General features: G+C 50.4%; 2 protein-coding genes across 5 annotated transcripts in view; both read left to right on the top strand.

The window, feature by feature from the left end:
- Positions 1-13,517, top strand: part of MSI1 (musashi RNA binding protein 1) — a 31,676-nt gene extending 18,159 nt beyond the window's left edge. For 2 of the 3 annotated variants that reach the window (XM_075041771.1, XM_075041772.1), the window contains 9 exons: positions 425-473; positions 2,498-2,580; positions 3,215-3,332; positions 4,958-5,038; positions 6,322-6,378; positions 9,326-9,394; positions 9,520-9,674; positions 10,174-10,239; positions 11,226-13,517. In XM_075041771.1, the coding sequence (XP_074897872.1) occupies positions 425-473; positions 2,498-2,580; positions 3,215-3,332; positions 4,958-5,038; positions 6,322-6,378; positions 9,326-9,394; positions 9,520-9,674; positions 10,174-10,215 (654 nt within the window). In that variant the 3' untranslated portion in view covers positions 10,216-10,239; positions 11,226-13,517. The remainder of the gene's footprint in view (positions 1-424; positions 474-2,497; positions 2,581-3,214; positions 3,333-4,957; positions 5,039-6,321; positions 6,379-9,325; positions 9,395-9,519; positions 9,675-10,173; positions 10,240-11,225) is intronic. The other variant, XM_075041773.1, reaches the window with a different exon arrangement.
- A 2,343-nt stretch (positions 13,518-15,860) lies between these two features.
- PLA2G1B (phospholipase A2 group IB) lies at positions 15,861-17,878 on the top strand. Of its 2 annotated transcripts, none has more exons than XM_075039643.1 (4): positions 15,861-15,901; positions 16,023-16,182; positions 16,911-17,038; positions 17,680-17,878. In XM_075039643.1, exons 2-4 carry the CDS (start codon positions 16,076-16,078, stop codon positions 17,799-17,801), a joined length of 357 nt encoding a protein of 118 aa, XP_074895744.1. In that variant the 5' UTR covers positions 15,861-15,901; positions 16,023-16,075; the 3' UTR covers positions 17,802-17,878. The 2 variants fall into 2 exon arrangements, with proteins under 2 accessions (XP_074895744.1, XP_074895743.1); XM_075039642.1 differs by having other exon boundaries at positions 15,886-15,950.
- The last annotated feature ends 3,187 nt before the right edge of the window (positions 17,879-21,065 follow it).

Consider the following 21,065-nt stretch of genomic DNA (forward strand, 5'->3'; position numbering starts at 1 on the left):
CTTCCCCTGTCGCTGGGAGGCCCCTTATTCCTCTCCCCTCTCCAGCTTTGCTTCTCTCCCCCCCCTTTAATTCTCCTCTCCTTTGAGGCCGGGATTTGGGAACAATGCCTTCCCTGCTCCTTGCCCCCCGGCTGGAGCCGCAGGCAAACAATCGGGGTCGCTTGCTGCCAGGGGCCGGGCCGAGGGGGCTCAGCTCGGCAGCACCTGCCCCAGGCTGGTGGGGGGAACCGTGCTGGTTGTGGCTTGGGGAAGGAAGGGCCTGGTGCGGTAGCTGATGTGTGTGTACACCCCGTTTCCTTCTTGGGGATAGGAGGTCTCATCTCGATCCCCTCAGGTTTGGGGAGGCGTGGGAAGCTCTGCGCAAATGTGTCAGAGGATGCTCGTGGCAACAGCGATAATCTGACCGGCACCCTTCTCTTTGCAGGTGGACGATGCAATGCTGATGTTCGACAAGACAACCAACCGGCACCGAGGTGAGAGCGGTCTTCTGGCCGTAGGACAGGGAACTGCGGAGGGTTTGCCTCCTGCCTTGCCTAGGGAGGGGTTAGTATCCCAGCAGCAGGGGACGCGGGTCGCAGCTGCTCTTTATCTTGCCTCCAGTCGCCCCATCCTTTTGCATCTGCATCCTTTACCAGCGTCCCTTGCAGCACAGAGAGCTTTTGTCCAGTGCGTTTCCTGTGCTGTAAACTTGCCGAGTTGCAGATATGTGAGAGGAGACGGCCCCCTCCCCTGCCCGCTTACCTCCGTGGCTCCAGCCCGCAGTGTGTGTCTTACCTTGTCCCGAGTAATCTGAGCTCCGGGAAAGCTGACACGAGAGCCTGAAGAGTGCCTGCTTCTTGCCCCTTCCTCGGCCTGGAGCCCGCTTGCGCTCCCAGGTCACCTTTTCTTACCCGAGTCTTGCTGGTGGAGTCTGGTTACAGGATGGGAGCAAGGCTGTAATATTTGCGCTATCCGGACCCAGTCCACCCATGGGCGTTCCTGCCTCCCGCTTTCCCGGTGAGTCTTCAGACCGACTACCCGGTGGCGTGGCAGGGCTCGACACTAGCATTGAACCAGCTCGGAGATTTATTGGCAACAACTTAACCTGCAAACTTAGCTTTGGCGTCTTTCAAATTGGGGCCAGTAACAGCCCTGTGCTTGGCCACTCTCATGTCTGTGTGTTGTTTGAAGCACTTCCAAGCACCTCTGCCCCCGGATCAGCAAGGGAACGCTCCCTTCTGCTCTCGCTACACTATGTGCCCTTCAGGTTTTTGCTTTTTTTCTAGAGCCATTAAATCTACTCTGATTGCCTGGCCTTGAATGTTGTTCCAGCTTTATCTTAAAAGGGAAGAAGTGTTAACCCCTGTTCCTCCATGGGTGCCTCCTAGTCCCTAGACCAATTAAAGAGTTGTTGGGGGTTTTGGAAGGAGCAGGGAGAGCTGCCAGCCACTATGTCGGAAGCGTGGACTTCTGCCCAGGGTGCACTAGGCCTGGTGGGGTCTGATGGGGCTCAGGACTGGTTTCGGCATCGGTGTCTTGTTCTTGAACTCCCGAGCCCCTCCGCTTGTGGGTGTTGAGGTGAATGGTGTGTAACTACCTGGGCACAGACAGATGGAGGAGTTTATGGAGAGAGACTTTTCTGGCAGTATGGAGGAAGAAGTGGGGTTCTGGGCAGCAGATCCCCATCTGTTTCTAAAAGTTATTTTAAAGCACCGTGGAATTGGCTAGTTCCGTAAAGCAGAAAGCTCTGCTTAATCCCAGCTTGCTTGTAAGGCAAGCTTAAAGACATCCTCCCACCTGCCTCAGTTTTCCGGAAGCGACTGCAGTCAGCTGAGAGGAGTTTAGTCTGCCCACCCGAGCTGGTCTTTGCCAGAACTGTCAGCAGAGGGGTTGGTGAGAGAAAGGAGGTGTGAGCATGGGCCAGGGGCCAGGAACACGCTGTCCTGTCTTACCCCAGATACTAACCTTACTTTGGTGAAACTTTGCAAATCGCTTTGCTTGTGTCTGTCTGTCTTGTTCTGTACGACTGCATTGCTGATACTTGCCTGCTTATACAAGGCCTTAATGACCGGTGACTGCTGAGGAAACGAGCAGGGTGTTATTGCTGGTGGAGTGCGTTTAGCGAGGATGGTGATGTCCTGGCAAGCAGCTGTTCATTTCTCCACCGACTCCCTTTGTGTGAGCGTCTGCTGGGATCCTCCCCAGCTTTATCAGCCATGTGGTTTGCCTTGCAAATGGCAAAGTTTAAAAAAAAACCCCAAACTTGGTTTTGAGAGCAGTTGAGTTCAGAGAGGTTGAGAAGTACAGGATGAGAAGGAAAGGGCAATCTATAAGGGGATGGTCCTGTTCTTCTTGTGCATAAAAGCAGGATTTGCTGGAGAGGGAAGATGAATGACAGGCGTTTTAGAAAGGGCTGATTGTACCATCCTTCTCTTCTCCTGCCACTAAAAGGATGTGGGTAGCGGGTGCAAACTGCACAGAGCTCTGACCTGCTCAAGGAGTTTTGCCTTTTCTTCAGGGTTTGGGTTTGTCACATTTGAAAGTGAAGACATTGTGGAAAAAGTGTGTGAAATCCACTTCCATGAGATCAACAACAAAATGGTGAGTGTCTGGGGCAGAACCTGGGGGAGAAGGGACAGAGGTATAGGATACAGTGGGGCAGTGGAACAGGGGCAGGGTGTAAGGCACTTGGGTCCCAACGCACTTTTGTCTGCAGTGGTGAATTGGGTTGAATCTTTTCCCCAAAATCACAGCAGCCAGTCTGGGAAAGAAGCTCACAGTGTGGAGCACAATACTGAGTTTTCAAGGACAAGAGCTAACTGTAACGAGGAATTGTGCAGTACTTGGAGGTTTTGAAGCTACGTGAAACCTCTTGGTGGCCTGGGAGGGGGCAGGTTTAACCTTTATTCAGAAATGAGGAAAATTAGGGTTTGAGGCCCTGGTGCAGGGCTAGGCAGAGCATTGAGGGCAGCTCCAGGAGGAGAAAAGCAGTGTTTGAGCTCCCCATTGCCTGTGGTGGCTGCAGAGCAAGACGGAAGGCTGGCAGTGTGGAGGCCAGAGGCAGGGATGCTACGGAAGGACCGCGGAATGGGCTGTCGGCGGTGGCTGGGGCTGAGGAATACCGTCACGGCAGGCAGTCCTGCCTGGTCTGCAGCCCAGCTGCTGCCTCTGTGTGCTCTGTGGCAGCGCCCTGTGCCCGTAGCAGCCGATCCTAATCCTTACTTTCTTGTGGCAGGTGGAGTGTAAAAAAGCTCAGCCGAAGGAGGTGATGTCCCCAACAGGCTCGGCGCGAGGGCGGTCCCGAGTCATGCCTTACGGGATGGATGCCTTCATGCTCGGGATCGGCATGCTGGGTAAGCCCAAGGACAGATCTCCTCCCCAGCTCCCGGTCGTGCCAGGCAGCAGCTTAGAGGTTTTATTCCGAGAGCAGGCAGGGCGGCCAAGGGCAGCTCTGCCTGGTGCAAGGCCGGGAACGCTGTGGGGGGTTGCCGGGACCTGTTTGCGATCACAACTTGCCCTCTGGTGGCACCTGGAAAAACTGCAAACTTGTCACCGCTGCCCTGTGACAGCCGGAGCTGGCCAGGCGCAGCCATGTGCTGGGCAGCTCTGGCCCTCTGCAGCTCTGTTAACGGTCCCACGGTGCCATAGCATATAGACTATAATTCTTTAATGCCTCTCGTGGAATGGGATGTAACTACATAGCTGAACCGAGTGTGGAGTGATCTGTGCCCAGGCATCTTCCTCCCATACTTGAACAGGCTTTCTGATGAATCAGTTGATTAAAGAACCCCTGAGCTTTCACTTGAAACAGTGTTCTATATAGATGTCCTCACTGCCATTTAAAGGCTGTAAAAATGCCCTTAAAGTTCTAGTTAAGCTTTGTCTCATTTTGTTTCCTCCATCTCAGGGACAGCAAGTATCTGGTATTGCAAGGAAAACTATACACTTACCATGGGACTGTCTTGTAAGGAGCAATTGGTGACAAGCAGGCTGGATTTCATGTCTTACCAATGATTCTAAGGCAAACGTGTTCAGATAAAAGATTAAAAAAAAAGAAAAAAGTCCTTTGTAGCTTCCACTTCCAGGTCTACAAACCCTTGTGCCTGGATCTGAGAGTCAAGCATGATGCTTCCAGTACAGTTGCTGTTCCTGGCTTCTCTTGCTCCCCACACTTGTTCTAGCCGGGCTTGAGCTGACCCAAGAGCACACTGTTTGCTCAGGATCATCGCTGGTGTTGCTGGGCAGGGTGTACTCAGCCTGGCTCTCCTTGCTAAGCCTGCCGAGTAGCAGTTAGTCACTGAACAAAACCCCAAAAAGGGCATTTTTTCCCCAATGTTTTCTCTTGACTTATGGAAGGAAAATAAATCTGCAGTCTGTGGTTTTGGGTTTTGCCTTTTCTAAGCCATCTGAATTTTAAAGCAGCAAGGCTCAAGCTGAGTCACTGAGAAATCCATGTACTCATGTCTTGGGAGATCTCAAATCAAATATTCATCTCTGAGTCAATGCCCTGCATTCTCACAGGCTTGTACTGTATAGGTGGTCAGCTTCCTGGGGATGGCAGGAATTGTCCTGCCCGGCGCCAGGAAGAAGCACTCTGCCTGCATTCGCCAGCACTTCTAGTGCAAAAGTGACTCAGAGCTATTCAGCCATTCAAATGCCCCCACCTCCCTGATCTTCTCCTATTTGTAAATCCAGCTGATGCATCAGAAAGCCTTAGTCTGCAGAGTTACGAGTTTCTGAGAAGGAGATGTCCATGTCCTTACATGTTTGGAGTGAGGAAAAAATTAAATGGGCCTGCTAAAACTCTTCTGCAGATTTGCATGCGTTGTGCACTCGGCCCAGCAATTTCCTGGGGTTTCTGCTATTAGCCCTATTCGAGCGTTCTAACACTAATGGTCATGCTGCTCATGAGCAGCCAGGCGCTAAGGACATCGACCCTGCGAGCCTGCAGTAACAGAGCCCCTTTCTCTTCCCCCAGGTTATCCAGGCTTCCAAGCTGCCACCTACGCGAGTCGAAGTTACACTGGCATTGCACCTGGCTACACTTACCAGTTCCCTGGTGAGTGGTGCTCCCTGCTCGTTTTTTTGGTCTGCCTTCAGGTAACGGGAGTCCCTGGCATGATCCGTGACCCAGGTTCTGCCCCTTTCCCCTGTTTGGTCTTTCTTTAAATTGGAGACGGATGTGGAAGGGGGAGGGGAGAAGCCCTGGAATAGGTGGGAACAGCCTGTCCTTCATTAGGATTATCCTCACACTCCAGTGGCAGGAAAAGCCCAAGGCTGCTCTGACGCCCTTTTTGTTAGCCTCCTCCGTAGGGCTGCTGCTGTGACACAGAAGGGCCCCTGCAGCTCTGCCTGTCTCGCTGCCTTTGTGTCTGTCTGTCTTTCTTTACCAGAGTTGCCACTGCTCTGAAAGTAGTACGGAATTTTAAAACATCGCTTTCCGTGGTCCGGGGAACTCCCAGGCACCCGAAACGCAGGCGCCTGCATTGCTACAGTTGTGTTCTGAACAGCGCCTGGACCACTCTCAAACTCCAGAAAGCATCTGCTGGGGTGGTGGGCTGCAGATCCCCTGCAAACTGGGTGGTTTCAAGCTCTCAATCCCGCCATGTGCTCAGAACATGGATTCTGCGATCAATGGCTGGAACCTGCTGTGCCGCAGCTGCTCAGAGCTTTCTGGGGCCTCTTCTCCCTCCCATTCTCTGCGAGGCAGGGGAACGAGGCAGAGCACATTCAGGGAAAATACTGTCTTGCTATTTTCTAGAGAAGTGGCAACTCTGAGCATCCCTTCCTTACTCCATCCCTCAGTGTGACGGTTTATATATGAAGTCTTGATGTTAGGGGCTGGGAATGGGAAGTTTCCTCTTTGCCTGAGGCGAGCCCAGGCTGACTGTGGCTGAAAGTTGCTGTTGCCTCCTACCTGTCTGGAAGCTATCCCTGAATCCAGTTTATGGGTCTCAGTCATAGTGGCTTCAAGTGCCTCATTGTAAACCCGTGCCCAGATGAGTGTGGGACGTACTGAGCGCCCACTGGCGTGGCAGCCGAGAGGTCAGATTGGATGGGTTGCCAAGCAGTGCTCCAGGGCTGACCTGAGGCTGCGCAGTGAAGCTTGCACTTGCCCTGCCTTGGCCAGATTTATTCTAAGGATAAATGGATGCTTTCAGTCTCCAGGGCAGGAGTCCAGCACCTTTCAGCGCCAGTTATAAATTAGTTTAAAGAAGACACTGGTCTGGTCGCAGTCTGGCTGCAGGCTGCTCCCCCAGCAGACCCCGGCTGCCGTCTCTCTGTGGGGTCTGCCTCGGGGCATTTGACAAGTTCCTAAGCTGTCTTGCATTTCGTTTTTAGAGTTCCGTGTAGAGCGGACCCCTCTCCCGAGTGCCCCCGTCCTCCCTGAGCTCACAGGTCAGTCCTGCTCATTTCCTAAACTCACAAGCTGGAAGGGGAGAAGGGGGCTTTGGGCTGTTCCAGTGGTGTTGCTGCTCCACAGCCAGGTGCAGTTAGACTGGAAACGTTCCTTATTTCCTCTTCCATCTGTACGAGCTCCATCCAAAGCTGGGGCTGGAAAGATGGAGAGGCAATCAGAGCCATGTGTATTGCCTCTGAGAAGGGCAATGCAGGTCATACCAAATGAAGGCATGTAATCCTTAGACGGCATTTCCTGCTGCTTGCCTTGTTTTTAGCTCCTTGCCCCAGGCTGGGGGTAAACCAGATATGGAAAACTGCACAGAGCAGGGTGACTTCTCAAAGGTCTACAAATTACCTTAACCTGAGCTGCTGCAAGGACTTGGAGTGCTGGGAGGAGGGAGAGGGTGTGGGGGCACTCCTGGTTTCTCTAATCCCGTTCCCCTGTGCAGGAGGGGCTGCAGGGAATGCTTTCCCTGCTCTGGGTGGTGCAGCCCCCCAGCTACTCCAACACGGAATTTCCGGGCAGAAGCGAGTGTGGTGGGACTCTACAGTAAAGTCCTGCAGTGTTTGTAGGGAACTATGGAATGGAATGGGGGCAGAGGACCATTCTCCAGAGACTAGTCCTGGCTCAGTGTCCTTACAGTGCAAATACCCTCTGGATCCTCAGCCCCTGGGTTATGTGCAGAGTGTTCTCTCTAGGTGATGCTCCTTCTGTCTACTCTCCCTTCCATGGCCATGTTTTCCCCAGCTCTGTTGTGTCCATGGTTTTTGTCGTAGAAAAGCAGCTTTGTGTAGCACCCTGCTCCCCATGTGCCATCTCATTTCTGTGGTGTTCCTCCTCTCCAGCGCTTCCTTGCCTCCACCTGTTTCAGGGTTTGAATGTCTGCAATGGGGGTGTGGAAAAGCTTCCTGAGAAGCTCTCCTGGATTTATCAGTACCAACAGGCTTGAAAGCGGCTTTCTGTAGCACAGAACCATGTCAATCCTCAGGGAATCGCAGTTCCTGAGGATGCCGAGGTTGGCAGCCACCAATGAACAAATTGCCCTGAGGAAGGTAGGGGGAGACCAAATCCTAGCTCCCTCTTAATAAAACCCTTCCCTGACACCATGTATGCAACTGCATAAGCACCTGACCCCCACCTCTGAGCCTTTTGATTGCCAAGCAAAGGAGATGTGGGTCCGGTTGTTTATTTACATGTGTGTTTTTCAGCAAAACCCATAAAATTTGTAAATGTTGGTCACTTGGCAAAAGTGCTTTTCCCTCCAAGGCCCACCCTGGTCTGCACTCTGCCTTTTCCTAGTGGAGGTGAATCTCCCAGGGCCTGGCTGTCACCAGCGGCTGGGGTGCACCAGGGCTCTGTACAACAAGAAGTTATTAATGCTGCTGTCCTGGCTGGGTGCCATGTTAGCTTACAGTCCTGAGTGTCTCGCTGAAGTACCAGCTGGGGATCGTGGCATTCTTCCCTTGCCATTACGCTTACCTACTGTTAAACAGTCACTGTGCAGCCTCTTGGCTAGGCCAAGAGCTGCGATTCCCATGTATAGGCTGGAGTTGGTCCCGCGAAGGGCAGGGCCCCCTTCGTTCCTACAAAGGCCCAGCGAGCTGTGCAGTGCTCGAGGGCCCTTGTGCCTTCAAGTGGATGTGTGCGCGTAAATGGGCTGCGCTTTATGGGCTTGGCAAGTGGAACTGAGATGAGGGGATGGCACAAGCAGGGATGATTGCTCCAGCATGCAGGGAGCTAACATGCAGGTGCTTTGTTATCGCAACACAAACCTGGTGTCTCAGTAGATAGACTGCAGAGGCAAGAAGGGTTTTTCCTGGAAAAAGAACTGGAGTCTTTTTTGGAAGACCTGGCCTCCTTTCTCAGTAAAACCACATTCATTCAGCAGTGTGTTAGGGACTTGAAGCAATGATAGGGCAGGAGGGTGGCTGCCAGCAGCCTTTCCTCCCTGAAACAGCATCTTTGGGGGTGATGCGAAGCAGCAACATGCTCACATTGGCCCAGGGCCTGTAATGAGCGCCTAACCCAGATATAAGCCTCATATGACGTTTGCTTGAAACAGGCTGGTGCCTGCTACTAAATATTCCCTTATAAGCTAGTCTGGGTTTCAGCCTTAACGTGATTGATTTGTTCTGACCTCTTTTTATGGTGCTCTAAACAGAATCACAGTGAATTTCACATTCAAGCATGAAATGCTGACCCAGTCATTTTAAGGGCAAAGACAAACATACTGGCTAGATGCCTCCTGCCCCGAGGGCTGGATGCCTGTGGCAGTAGAGTTGGGAATTAGAACTGCTACATATAAATTAAGACTTACTGGTTTAATTAAGCCATTTCTAGTTCCTGCTCCCTAGGTATATGTTTCCTGCTCTTCTACAATGAACAGCAAGGGTTTGAGCAGTTCAGGAGCAAAACTCGGAGTGGGAAGGTTGGTGTGTTTTGAGATGAGTAGAGAAATAGGGAGAAAGAGGCTATTAAACTGTTATTCAAGAATAGTACCAAGGGACAGAGAGGAGGGGCTGAGCCTCAGGATGCTGAGCTGCCAGCTGCTGTCCCTGAGCTGCTGCATTTCTCCACGTTTACAGCCAAAATCTGGATCTGTAGCTTCAGGTTAACTGCATCTTGCAAGTTAAGTAGCAACAGGATACATCTGAAATTACCCACTTCTGGTTCAGCTCTTCCACATCGTGCCCTTGGCTGCTCCAGGGCGTGGGCTTAGCAGAGCATGGCTAGTGAGTGTCCCCGGATATTCACTGTGCAAAAGGATACTAATAAATGCAGGGCTGTGCACTTCCCTATTGTCATCCTCTGATGTCCTGTGTGATGCACTAAGCCGATACGTCTGTGTGGGCCTGGTATTTTGCAGTGGGAAATGAACGTTACTGTTGAGGAGTTTCCCCTGTAGTCACAGTGCCCCTGAGATGCCTGTTCCTTCTTTTCTAGCAATCCCTCTCACTGCGTATGGACCAATGGCGGCAGCAGCGGCCGCAGCGGCCGTGGTGCGAGGGACAGGTAACTGCCACTTTCCTCCCCAGCGCGGTGTCCTGTCATGGTGTTTTGCGATGGGCTGTGGGAGGGGGGTGGGACGGGGTTGCATTTTTGGGATCTTCGCTACGTAGTTTTGCTGCCTCCTGTAGGTTCCACCCCCAGTCGCACCGGTGGATTTCTGGGCACCACCAGCCCTGGGCCGATGGCAGAGCTTTACGGAGCCGCCAACCAGGACTCAGGGGTCAGCAGTTACATCAGCGCTGCCAGTCCAGCCCCGAGCACTGGCTTCGGCCACAGCCTAGGGGTGAGTGTTCCCCGCTGGGGTCTGTGCAGGGGGAGGAAGATGGAGAGTGGCATGGCCGGGGAAGGGGCTGTATCTTCTCGTGGTGATGGAGGTGAGCAGCAGTGGGCAGCCCTCTCTCAGCCCACAGCCTGCTTTCTGGTTAAGAAATACCACCCACCGCAGCATGTGCCATGCCACTGCTGAGCCCCAGACCACAGACGGCTGGCGCAGAATGCAGCATTTCACTTGGAGCCTGCATCCCTGGCCTCTGCTGGCTCTCCCTGACCACCCCGCTCAAGGTCCTGATATCTAGACCTTGGCCTGATCTGGCCCAGACTCCAAGAGCCTGTCTTGGCCCTGATGCAGTGTCCTGCAGGGTGATGCGGTCTTTAGACTTGGCACCTCCAACTGAAACCAGCTTTCCCAGCATCTGAGCCATGACTGAATTTGTTGTGGTAGTAGTTCTCCTTTACTTTTCTTTTGTTTGCTTAAGAGTGGGGTTTTAACTCTTTCTTCGCAGGGTCCCTTGATTGCAACAGCTTTTACCAATGGGTATCACTGAAGCTGGGGACCAAGGAGGCAGGAGGTAAGAGAGCTTTGAACAGGAACGGTTAATGAGAGGAGTGAAGTTCTGAGCTGGCCCCTGTGCTTGAGCTCTCAGCAGGAACTGCAGATGCCGCTATGAGGCTTGCCGGCCTGACCCAGCCTGTGGGAGGAGTCCTGTGGCCAGCCTGGGGCTCTCTTCTGCACCAGAGGCTTGGCAGGTTGGGTTCCTACCTTACGGTCCCCAGGCTGGGAGTGCTGTGGAGAGGTCACTTAGTGTCTGGGTGCAAAGAGGAAGGAAATGGGAGCACTGACAGAAAGAGGAAAGGTCTGCAGGGTTGGCCAGAATCACAACCCAGTGGTGATCCTGAGAGGCAAGCTTGGCTCACCTGGGTGGCTGGGGAAACGTCCTCCATGCAGTTGGCTCTTCTCACAGCTGCTGAGACACTGTCTCTGGGGAGCGAGGTTTTTCCTCTCCTGCCTGCGAGAAGGGCAGAAGGAAAATCTGAATCTGATCAGTTCTGTTTCTGGTCCTAGGGTGGGCGTGAGAGGGAACGGGTGGATGGTCTCCATTTGCTTGGCAAACATGGCTGAAGTTAGCTGGCTTAGAGTTAAAATAAAAAAAAACCAAACAAACCACCTTTTCTAGAAGGAGGGCAAAAACTTGCAGGGAACAGTGTCCAGACAGGAGCCCATGGCAGCCTGGCAGGGCTGCGCTGAGCTGAGTGCTGGAAAAACGGCTGGACCCCACTACGTCACAGGCCTCCCAGGGGCCAGGAGTGCCACAGGTCCGGGCAGGCAGGCTGCATGGCGTGTGGGGCCTTGTTTCCGAGGCCGCACATTGCCATTAAAGATGGAAGCATCTCTGCTATGTCCTGTCACTGTGCCAGCGAGATGCAGAGCAACTCTGTGTTGGGGCAAGTTCGGGTATCGAGTATTTCTGTCGGATCACACCGGAAGAAAACCCCAAGAGAAAAGCTGTTGGTTGTTCTAGATCCTGTCCCTTCCCTCCCCTGCTGTGTCCCGCAGATTCCCCAGTGACCTAACCGAGGACAGCGGCTGGAGGATCTGGTGAGCCTCGGGGGATGAGCCAAGGTTACCTTTTTCTTGAATCAAACTGCACACTGCCGGCTGGCTGCCAGGCTCCTGCCGCCCTGCCCTGATCTCTCCCTTTGACCAGACCACACTGGACTGAACCCGAGGAGATCATCTCGCTTTCTTACTAACCACCGACGGTTTACGCTTCCCCCCTCCCTGCCCCCAGCCCACCGATTCTTCTTTTATTTATTTTACTAGCTGTTAGTTTTATTTTTTTATTTTATTTTTTTATCTTTTTTTGGGGCTACCCCTTCTTTTTGTTGTTTGCTCTTTCCCGAGCTAGTAGACATATTTTATGAATTGGCTTTGTGATTGTGTTAGGTAGTTTTTATTGAGGAGTATTTTTATTTGGCTTTGAAACTGTTTTGAATATTTTCAACTCTGTTGTTGTTGTCGTCAGTGTTTTTAAAGCACGGTATGTAACAAGAATGCAGTTCTGAAGGGAAGAAAGAGACACAGAGAGAGCAAAGGCTGAGAGGAACTGATGTATTTCTATTTTTTTTAAAGAAACTGTTTTTAATTGTTTCTGTTTTGTAAATGTGAGGCTTTGAAAAGTGTGAAACTCCAAGGATCCGAAAACGTTGGACATCGCTATGGAACAAAACAAATGTATATTTTGCTAAGTGAAAAACACTATCCTTACAGCTGAAAGATTTTTTTTTTTTTCCTAGGTTTAGTTTTACGTGGGGTTTTCTTTTTCCTCCTGTATAATATGTAAATATCGCGAGCTGAACCTGGCTGCCGCCTGCAGCCTGGCTCCAAGGAGCAGCTCCAGGTCCTGGACTTGGTGCCGCAGCGTGAGCAATATTCTCCAGCAGAATCCTGACAGGACTCCGTTCTTTTTTTGTACACCTTTTACTGTAAGATTTTAAGACCTCTGATGAGATGAAAGGGGAGGGGGTGGGGGGGCGGGGGTGAAACGTACCGGCCATCGGCTGTTTTGCTGAGCGGGTTAAAGCTGCTTCCAATTGCTCGATGTACAGACTCCATCACTGGGCTCCGTAGTGCCAGCCTCTGGTTTGGCTTTAGGTAAAGGGCTTTACCGCCATTGCTTGTCTTGGTTACTTTGAAAGGAATTCACTCTCCAAACACTATCGCTTGCGTCAAGATTTCCCGGGAAAGGGGATCCTCCTCCGGAGGCGAGGGTATCGGAAGGGGTGTCGGCCAGGGCCAGGGGGAGATTTGGGTGGTCGTTCTCTGAAGGGCAGAGCGCTGGGTTGGGGAGTCATTAAAGGGGGAGAAAAGCATTAGGGTGGTGATTTGGGGGCGGGTTAAGGGCTTCTCAGGGATTATATGAATTATAGAATTGCAGCTTCCCGTTTGCTTTACTCTGTCTTCTGAAGACTGTGGGAATTTGTCCGTTGTCCTGTGCGGAGGTGATCTGGTCCCTTCTCTAGAACCTGCCGGGGCTTCCTCTGGCGTGGTCCAGGCCCCTGCTAACAAGCACTCTGCCAGGGGAAGCCTTCAGCAGGAGTACATGGGGCAGGTTTGGGTCTGGATTTCAGTGAACCAAAGACCTTGTTAAGGGGGGTGATTAAGCCTTTTATTAAGATGCAGCCAAACTCTTTTCCCAGGGAAATAACAGCTTCATCTTAAGTTTTAAAAATCATTCCCTCTCTTCCCCCAAACTGAGCCCCTGTAAGGGAGAGGGGCATTTAGAAAAGGACAAGGAGGGCCACAGTGCCCACAGGGCCCTTTTTCTCTTCCATCCCTCCCCCGTCCGCCGGAGCTTGTCCTGACCTGGGCGATGCGTTTGGAGAGTTCTGTTTAGGTAAGAGGGTACTTAACAGATCAGTACTGAAAACACAAAGCAATAATTTTTGTTACTGAGACAAGAGTCTGTATGTCTGTTTTTTTAAATATTTCCTAATTAAAGAAGAGCTGCATTTTATTGGGTTTATTTTTATTCTATATACTTCAAATTTGGGTCTGCGGACAGCGCTTTCCTCCCTCTTGGTATATGCGCTGAACTGCTTCCGTGCCCCCTCCAGACATCCAAGGCCAGCTGTGCTGCTGCTGGGCTGTGATTCACTCTCTGGCCAGTGCTGCCACTGCCTGGAGGCTGGGGCTCCGGTTTCAGGGTGGGCATTTTTTTTAAAAAAGAAATAAAGCTGTGTTTTTAAGCCAGTAAGTTATTACACTCCAATGTTTGTTCTCTCCACACCTGTAACCCTTTTTCCAGATTTCAGTTTTAAATTCCTAATAAATTATTTGAAAACTGTCCTTCTCTGTCATTATTTGGGAGTGGGAGATTTTCAAATGGAGGAGATTTCAGGTGAACTTGGACCTGGCAGGAGTCACATCCTGCCATTAGGATAAAAGCCCCAGGCAGGGCTATGACTCTGTATTCTGCTCCCAGACTTTGGCAGTGGCCCAGTTTATAATGTGCGGCAGATCTGGCTTTAATAGAGATCGTGTCTCTTCTCTATGTTACAGAGGTTTTGTATAGATATTTGTAGGCTCAAGAAAGGAGGAGATAGTGTGGTGTTTAGAAGTTTGGGTCAGATGCTCTGGATTCAATGACTATAGTGGACCAAGGAGGCTAGGTCTAAGAAATCAAAATGTAGAGATGGGAAGGGAAGAAAAGTCCTTAACAGACAACACTACAAGGAGAAGGTGAATTCTAACAGTGTGAAATAGTAGGGAACCCTGTGCAGCAGGTCTTAATTATAGAGAAGTCTTAAAAATAATTGAAGGCTCAAGCCTGTAAGTTTAGGAATCAGCTGTAAGTTGGGATGTCCTCACAAGCATACTGAGGACCAGTGGCTTTGTATGCAGCACAGGTTGGGGGAAACCAAAAATAGCATTGGTGGAAAAATCTTTACCCTGCTGGGATTTTTCTCACGAGGCACTCTTGTGGTGCTCACATGCTCACTTTCCCATACACGGTGATCTTCTTGTTGAATTAAAATGTACGAAATCCGAGATATGACAGTATTTTTGATCTGTGACTTAAAAAGGCCAGTTTATTGGAAGTTTTCTTCACAACATCAATAGTAAATCAGACATTGAGAAGCGAGGAAGAAGGAACCTTAGAGTCTTAAGGTTCATAGGTAAGAGAACAGAGAAATAATTTACAAAAGAGTAAAGGTGGCCAAAGTAGCAAAGGAGAAAGAGAACACTTAAGTGGATATTGAAGGGAAAGTCAGCAGATTGATCTGTGGGCAAAAGATTAAATTATTTTCTCTGAACTAACTGTGGTACAGACTGTCCTTTGCATCAGCCTTTAATGTTTGTTCAATGTTTTATTAGGACATGAGAATCTCAAATCTGTAACTCAGCATCTGTTTGGCTTTAGGTAACCTGTGAGTGGGGAATCCCAGAGGATCAGAGAGTGTGTGAGAGAACAAAAAGGTTGTGCTGATGAACAACCAGAACCATTCTGTTTACCTTTAACTAGATGTCCTATGGATATGTAAGCATCCTGTGGATACTGTGGGTACCCTGGCATAGTTTCAGACCCTATGAGGGGGAAGATGTCCTCATTGTCCCCTATAGAAACATGCATTTGAACCTACTGAAGGGTGGTGAACCCTAAGTTTCCTGAACAAGCACTCTGGCATATTAGGCTGTTATGAAAAGGTGGGCTGCGCCTCTTCCTCTGCTCTCAAAAACTGAAGGCTTGCTTGGTGCTTTAGAAATAAATGCACTCTGACTATCAAGTGACCAGTCTAGGATCTACTTCTTGGGTGTGTAAAAATGCCAAACTTGTAGCCCTGACTGTGTTAGAGCCTCTGGGGTCTGAATGTAAGTGCAGTATTTTGGACTTAACCCCTGGCTGACTCCAGGAAGGTTTTTCTTACCCATTTTTTGATCTTATTTCAAGGCTTGCTAACTGTCCTTATACCTTGGAATAGAGAACCAAAGGGCATAACTGGGTTCTGCTTTGGTGCTGGAGAAAGAGAAACTGCCGTCTCTGAGCTACTGAAGTCTGCTGTGTATGTTGAAACTTCTAAGCCCAGTTCGTTTCCAGTGTAAGTCCCTTAAGGCCATGTGAAAACAGACACTACTCCTTGTTTGAGCTAGATACAGAGGCTTTCCATGTTGCTTGGCTCCTGTTTCTTGCCTAGTAGTACCTCCTTCTCCTCTATGGCTTCAAAGTAAAAACCAGCTTGAACTGTTCTCAGTTCAGCTCGTGCGAAAGGTTCATTTGGGGAGAGTGGATGACCTGTACCTTATTCTCTAAATTAGGCCAGGACAATCCATGGAGAGGTACAGGATTAATAAGTGGGATACCATAAAAAAGAGGATGCCAGTATTAGTAGGGTGGTTATTTGTGTGCCAGCCATTTCCAACATAACTACCACATTGCTACTATTTTTTAGTAGAGAGCCCTTAAAAGTGTTCAGATCTTTCAGGCTGGTTTTTAATAGTAGCATTGAAAGAATTTAATAGCAAAAATCTAGAGAGCAAATATTTGCCTTCCTGGCTTTCATAGATTTTAATTCCACTGGCCTTCAACGGGTCATGTCACAACCTGCTGCCCACAGCCTCCGATCGAACAAGTCTGCATTTAGTAACACAAATACTGGCTTGTTTATCTCATACCCATGTCAAGGTGAGGTTGTCATATAAAGGGCTGCATTTTCTTTAGCATCAATGTCTCTGTAAGTCCTCTGAGAATGAAGTCCTTGGCCCTGCTTTTCCTGCTGTCTGGTGCGTAGGTGGCACTCACCCCCCCGGACTGGTAACACCATGCCTAACTCTAACCTTTGTGTCTCTTCGCAGTGGGCGCAGCCAGCGCTGCTGTCTCACCCAGGGCCGTGTGGGAGCTTCGCAGCATGATCAAATGCACCATCCCAGGCAGCCATCCTCTGCTGGAATTTGGTGACTACGGCTGCTACTGCGGCTTGGGAGGCAGTGGGACTCCAGTGGATGAGCTTGACAGGTTTATAAGACTCTGCTTTTACAAACCTCTTTCCCTGCTTGTGCATGGTTCTGCACGCCTGCTTCATCTCAGCTGACCCTGCTTATAAATTTCCACAAAACTCTCTGGCTGCTGTGAATGAAGCTTTGTCTCAAAGATTGATTCCAGGAAAAAGGATGTGTAGTATCACACCTTGATGCCTTATTATTAAGATAAAATATAATCCCAGCAACTCTGTTTTCCCTTCTGTGGCAACTACACCGCACTCATTCCAGCATTTTTGTTTCAGCAATGCCGTGCCAGCAGCTGGGATGCAGCTCTGCACGCACTGCCCAGTGCACAAACATCAACGTGTGCAGGGCTGAGCTGCAAAATGCTAAGAAGTGGCTTGGGCAGTTTAGAGATCACACAAGTCTGATAGCCAAGGTGCAGTGAATTGTGTCGGCTGTCAGCTCTTCAGCGACCAGGCACTGACAGGGCGTGTAGGGTAAATGCTGGCTTTTGCTTTCCTGGTGCCCAATAGACAACTGTGAAGTTGCTCCAGTAAGTACACGTGTACCAGACACCTCTTGGACCATTAGCTGGCAGAACCGCGTCCCTTTGAGGTTCTTCGTGTCTGCTTTCTTATCACTCAGTATCTTTTTTTCCCCAGTGCCTTGTCAAAGCAATACTAGTGTATTTACATGTCTTACAGGTCAGCTGAGTTTGCATTTCTGGTATTTTCTGACCTTTTCCTCACTGTTTCCCAGGTGCTGTCAAGCACACGATGAGTGCTACTCGCAGGCACGTAAACTAGAAGCATGCAGATCCATCTTGGACAATCCCTACACAGAGCTGTACAGGTTCAGCTGCTCCAAGGGGCAGATCACATGTAACAGTAAGTCCACTTCCATGTCACTCCACTTCAAACATTACTCCAGTCTCTCTTCTGAAGGAACGGGGCTATGTTATGCTCCGTAATTCTGCAGCAGGAGGGCGCAGTGCAAGTCCCTGCCGGGTGGCTGGTTATTATAAATGGGGCACCTCACACGGGCACCAGGGTGAATGTTCTCCATATAGCACACAACTTAAAAGTTTCTTAAAATATATGGTATTGCAGTACATAGGGAAGCCTGTCCCCTCTTCAGGGGATTGAGTCCCTGTGGTACTTTAATGGCAGTATACAAGAGATCAACATGCTTAATAACCAGGCAGCGTTACACAGCTTCTGACAAGCCTCTCTAATGTTAATGGTGGAGCTTTTTTAGGGCTCTGGAACAGAGGTAAGTAGCAGATAGGCTGGCAAACAGAATTGCAGGGAAGGAAGAGGCAAGGAGATTTCTCGGCCAGAGCAAGGAGATTTCTGGGCCAGAGCACACAGCTTTGGGGCCAGGAGGTTAGCGGGGAGAAGCACATACACCCCCAAACTGAGGGCAGCAGTCAAAGGGCTACACCCCGGCAGCAGGAATGCCTGTTTGAGTCACTGCGGTGCCTGGTGAAGGAGCTGCGGGGTCTGACCGCTCCTGCTCTCTCCTCCAGGCAACAACCACGAGTGCGGGATGTTCGTCTGCAACTGCGACCGCACGGCTGCCATGTGCTTCGCCAAGGCGCCCTACAATCCCGAGCACAGCAGGCTGGACACCAAGAAATACTGCCACTAGTCCTCCTCCTCCTCCTCCTGCCCCTCAGGGCTGCTTAAGGCCGGCAGCGGCCTCTCACTAATAAACGCCTCGCAACCACCCGCCGCCTCCCGCCTCCTCCCTGCGCCGCGCTGAGGGGAAGAGCGGGCGGCCGTCGAGGGGAGGGCGGGGACCGGGCTGAGGAGAGGCCCCGCCCCCTCTGCCCACGGTCCATTGTGGCGCGTGCGGCGCCGCCCGCCGCGTTCGTTGATTGGCCCTTGGAAGCGGCGCGGGCGCGGGGCCGCCAGCAGGTGCGCCCCGCGGGGCAGCCCCGCCCCCTCCCTGCCTCGAGGGCGCGAGCCCCGCCCTCTCCCCTCAGAGTGCCGGCGGCCTGAGGGGAGGCGGCGTGGGGGTGGGCGCTCCGTCCCGCCTGGGTCTCCTCAGGGCGGCCCTGCCTTCGCCCTCCCGGTGAGCGAGGCACTGCTCCTCCGGGTGTCCCCGCGTTGGCTACAGCGCAGCTTGCCCCTAGCGTGGGTGCGTATCTGAGGGGCTTGAGCCGTTTGTCTGGCTGTTTGCTGCTCTGAGAGACCCCTATGTGCTTGCCCTGGGGAGGTCTTCCCCTGCCTGGTGCTGTTCCTGGTCAGGAGCTGTAGGGAAAGGGGTAATGTTGGCCTGGAAGTCAGGGGAGGGCGGGGAGCCCCTCTGAGGGACAGTATCTGCCCTAGTTTTTCTGTCCTGACAAGGTCCTGCACCAAAGCTTCTGCTCGGACTTGGTGCCATCGTGCTGCAGAGGCAGTTTTACTGGCAGAAGCTTTCAGGAGGGTGTTGGTGAGCTCCTGTGGCAGGGGCTGCTTATGCCCCTGTTTGCTGACAGGGCAGGAGGAAGATCCTGGTTCATCACCAGGAAACAGCTCTATTGCCTCCACCAGCTGAAGGAGAGCATTCATCCCACCCTGTCATCTTTGATCAGGTGCAGAATGGAGATCTTGGATGAGTTTGACAACGAGTATCCCCTCAGTATATCATTTTGCAAGCTGATTTCCTTAGAGGAATTTGAGGAGCAGTCTTTGTCATACACTCAGCAATGCCTGCATGAACTGTACTCAAACATGGAGCAGAACCCAAGGATCTGTGAGAGGGCTCTGAGAAAGCAGAAACAGATGGAGAAGGAAGAAGCTGGCTTGATATCTTATTTGAAGGTACTTGCAATGCCTTCCTAGTGAGGGTCACTGGATCTTTGAGGGTATTAGGGTGATGATGAGATAAGATGGTAAATTGCATTTTGTTCTTTTTAAAAAAAAAAAGTCTCAGCTGGATACTCCATCTTAAGGCAGACTGAGTCCTAGTTTTGTACCAATATTTGTTGCTTAGTTTTCCTTGGGTGTTGTGTACATCAATTTTCTGGAAACATTGAGCTCTTGGGGTCGTCCACAGAAAACCTGAGGATCCTGGATGCACTCCCGTCACATGGCTAAGAGGAATCATTCCTAGGGCTGGAAGTGCAAGATGAGGTCTCCTGTCCTCACACTCTAGCTTTGATTCTGAAATTATTAATAGTTTGTAGAGCAGTAAAGGTCCTAAGTAAAAGTTACTGAAATCCCTTTGTCATGATAAATGATAAATCCCATTGTAGAGAAAAAGTAAAATACCATCACTATCTAGAAGAAACACTGTAATTCTGAGCTATATCATCACAAGCAGGGTAGAGCGCTGGGGTGCAGTTGGAACCATTTCAGAAACTTGGTATAAATTTTCCCTGTAGTAGGAACTCTCTAGATTTGAGGTTATCTACTGCTGGCATCCAGCATTTGGGGCATGCTAGCATTCCCTAGATAAACTCAATGGATAGATGAAGGCACCAATTCATTCTATATCTGTCTTACTCCATACAGATTTTTATAAGCCTGCACTTATGTTAGGTCCCTTGATCATGCTTCTCATTTACATGCCGCTTTGGTGATGTGAAAGACTTAACAGTAAATTTAAACAGCCTTCTGAGCAAGCCCATACACAGGGAATGTAAAGTGGTAGGCCCTAAAAAATGGCATGGGTGGGGAGGTTGAAGAGATTGTGCAGTGATTGCTTGAACTGACTTGCTGCCAGCTTATGGGGAGTACAAAGAGTATGTGAAGATCTTCTGCCATGCCGGTCTGTATTTCTGTTCCAAGACCAGAAACAGAGTACCTGAAATACAAGGTATCCCTGTGCTCAGCAAGCATGGGAGCTCTGAAGCCCTACACACAACACTGCAGCCATTGCAGGTGGTGTGTGAGATGCTGGAGGGATGGTGGCTCTGTGGGCTTACGTTGCAGAAGTAAAGTCTCAGTGTCTTATCTTCCTTTCCTCTATTGTTGTTTTCTAGGCCAAGATTTTTCGGGCTCTGCAGGGAGAGCTGAATTACTCTAACTATATGGGCATTGCAGAGATGAAAGAGAAAGTACTCCAGCTGAGACAAGACATGCAGAGAGTGAACAACTATGCTCATGGTAATGACTGTGCTTCAGTTTTTATTTTGGCCTGGAGACTAATACTAGATGCTTGTACTGTTGCTCTTCCTCTCAGGCTCAGCTTTTCTTCTTCTCTGCCACTGTTTAGTTAGTGATGCAGAAGGGAAAAAATGCAGAATGTGGTAGTTGGGTATCTTTCCTTAGTGAGAAGGGAAAGGATGGGGTGGCTGCACACAGAATCGCAGATACCTTTACCTGGTACAGTGGTTTTAAACCCCAGCTGGCTTGACTCTGCCTTTCACCTTCCTATGCAGTTTCATTCCTGATAATTCAGGAAAGATCTTGGGGAGAATAGTGGTACTGTTTATCTACCATGTCTTTCATGCTTTTTCTCAGTAGACCTCAGAATACCTTACAAAAAGGCATGGGCCACAGTCTTATGTCTATTACATTATGGAAAACAGACGCAGAGAGGCGAAGTGGCTTTCTGAATGTCACAGTGTGACTTCTGGATTGATCAAAGGACTGAGAATTCACTCTGGTCTCATCCCTCCAAGCCTAGTGCCCTGTCCCCTGGGCAACACTACTAAAGTTTTCCTCTGCTTTGATTCCACTGTGCACCTGTTGGCTATCCTGTTGCCTCTGGGGCTGGCTGCCCCAGAAAATAAGAGACACAAAGAATATGCATCTTTTGGAGCAGAAATGTATGTTAGAATAGACAGGGGAACGTTTCTGAGTAATTAATATCCAGCATTTCAAAAGCACTTTTTACGGCCAGAGTGTTCTGCAAACAAGATACAGAAAACAACACATCCAGTGAAGGGTATTACAAACCCCTCCCGTTTAACTGAAAATATTA

The sequence above is a fragment of the Buteo buteo genome, chromosome 11 (assembly GCF_964188355.1).
Source record: "Buteo buteo chromosome 11, bButBut1.hap1.1, whole genome shotgun sequence".
Taxonomy (NCBI): domain Eukaryota; kingdom Metazoa; phylum Chordata; class Aves; order Accipitriformes; family Accipitridae; genus Buteo; species Buteo buteo.

What these genes read in the sequence shown, in the direction of transcription:
- PLA2G1B (XM_075039642.1), top strand. Translation starts at nt 15,917, where the DNA reads ATGAAGTCCTTGGCCCTGCTTTTCCTGCTGTCTG. An exon ending in CCAGTGGATGAGCTTGACAG is followed by an intron (nt 16,183 to 16,910) that starts GTTTATAAGACT and finishes ACTGTTTCCCAG; the next exon opens with GTGCTGTCAAGCACACGATG. An exon ending in GGGGCAGATCACATGTAACA is followed by an intron (nt 17,039 to 17,679) that starts GTAAGTCCACTT and finishes TCTCTCCTCCAG; the next exon opens with GCAACAACCACGAGTGCGGG.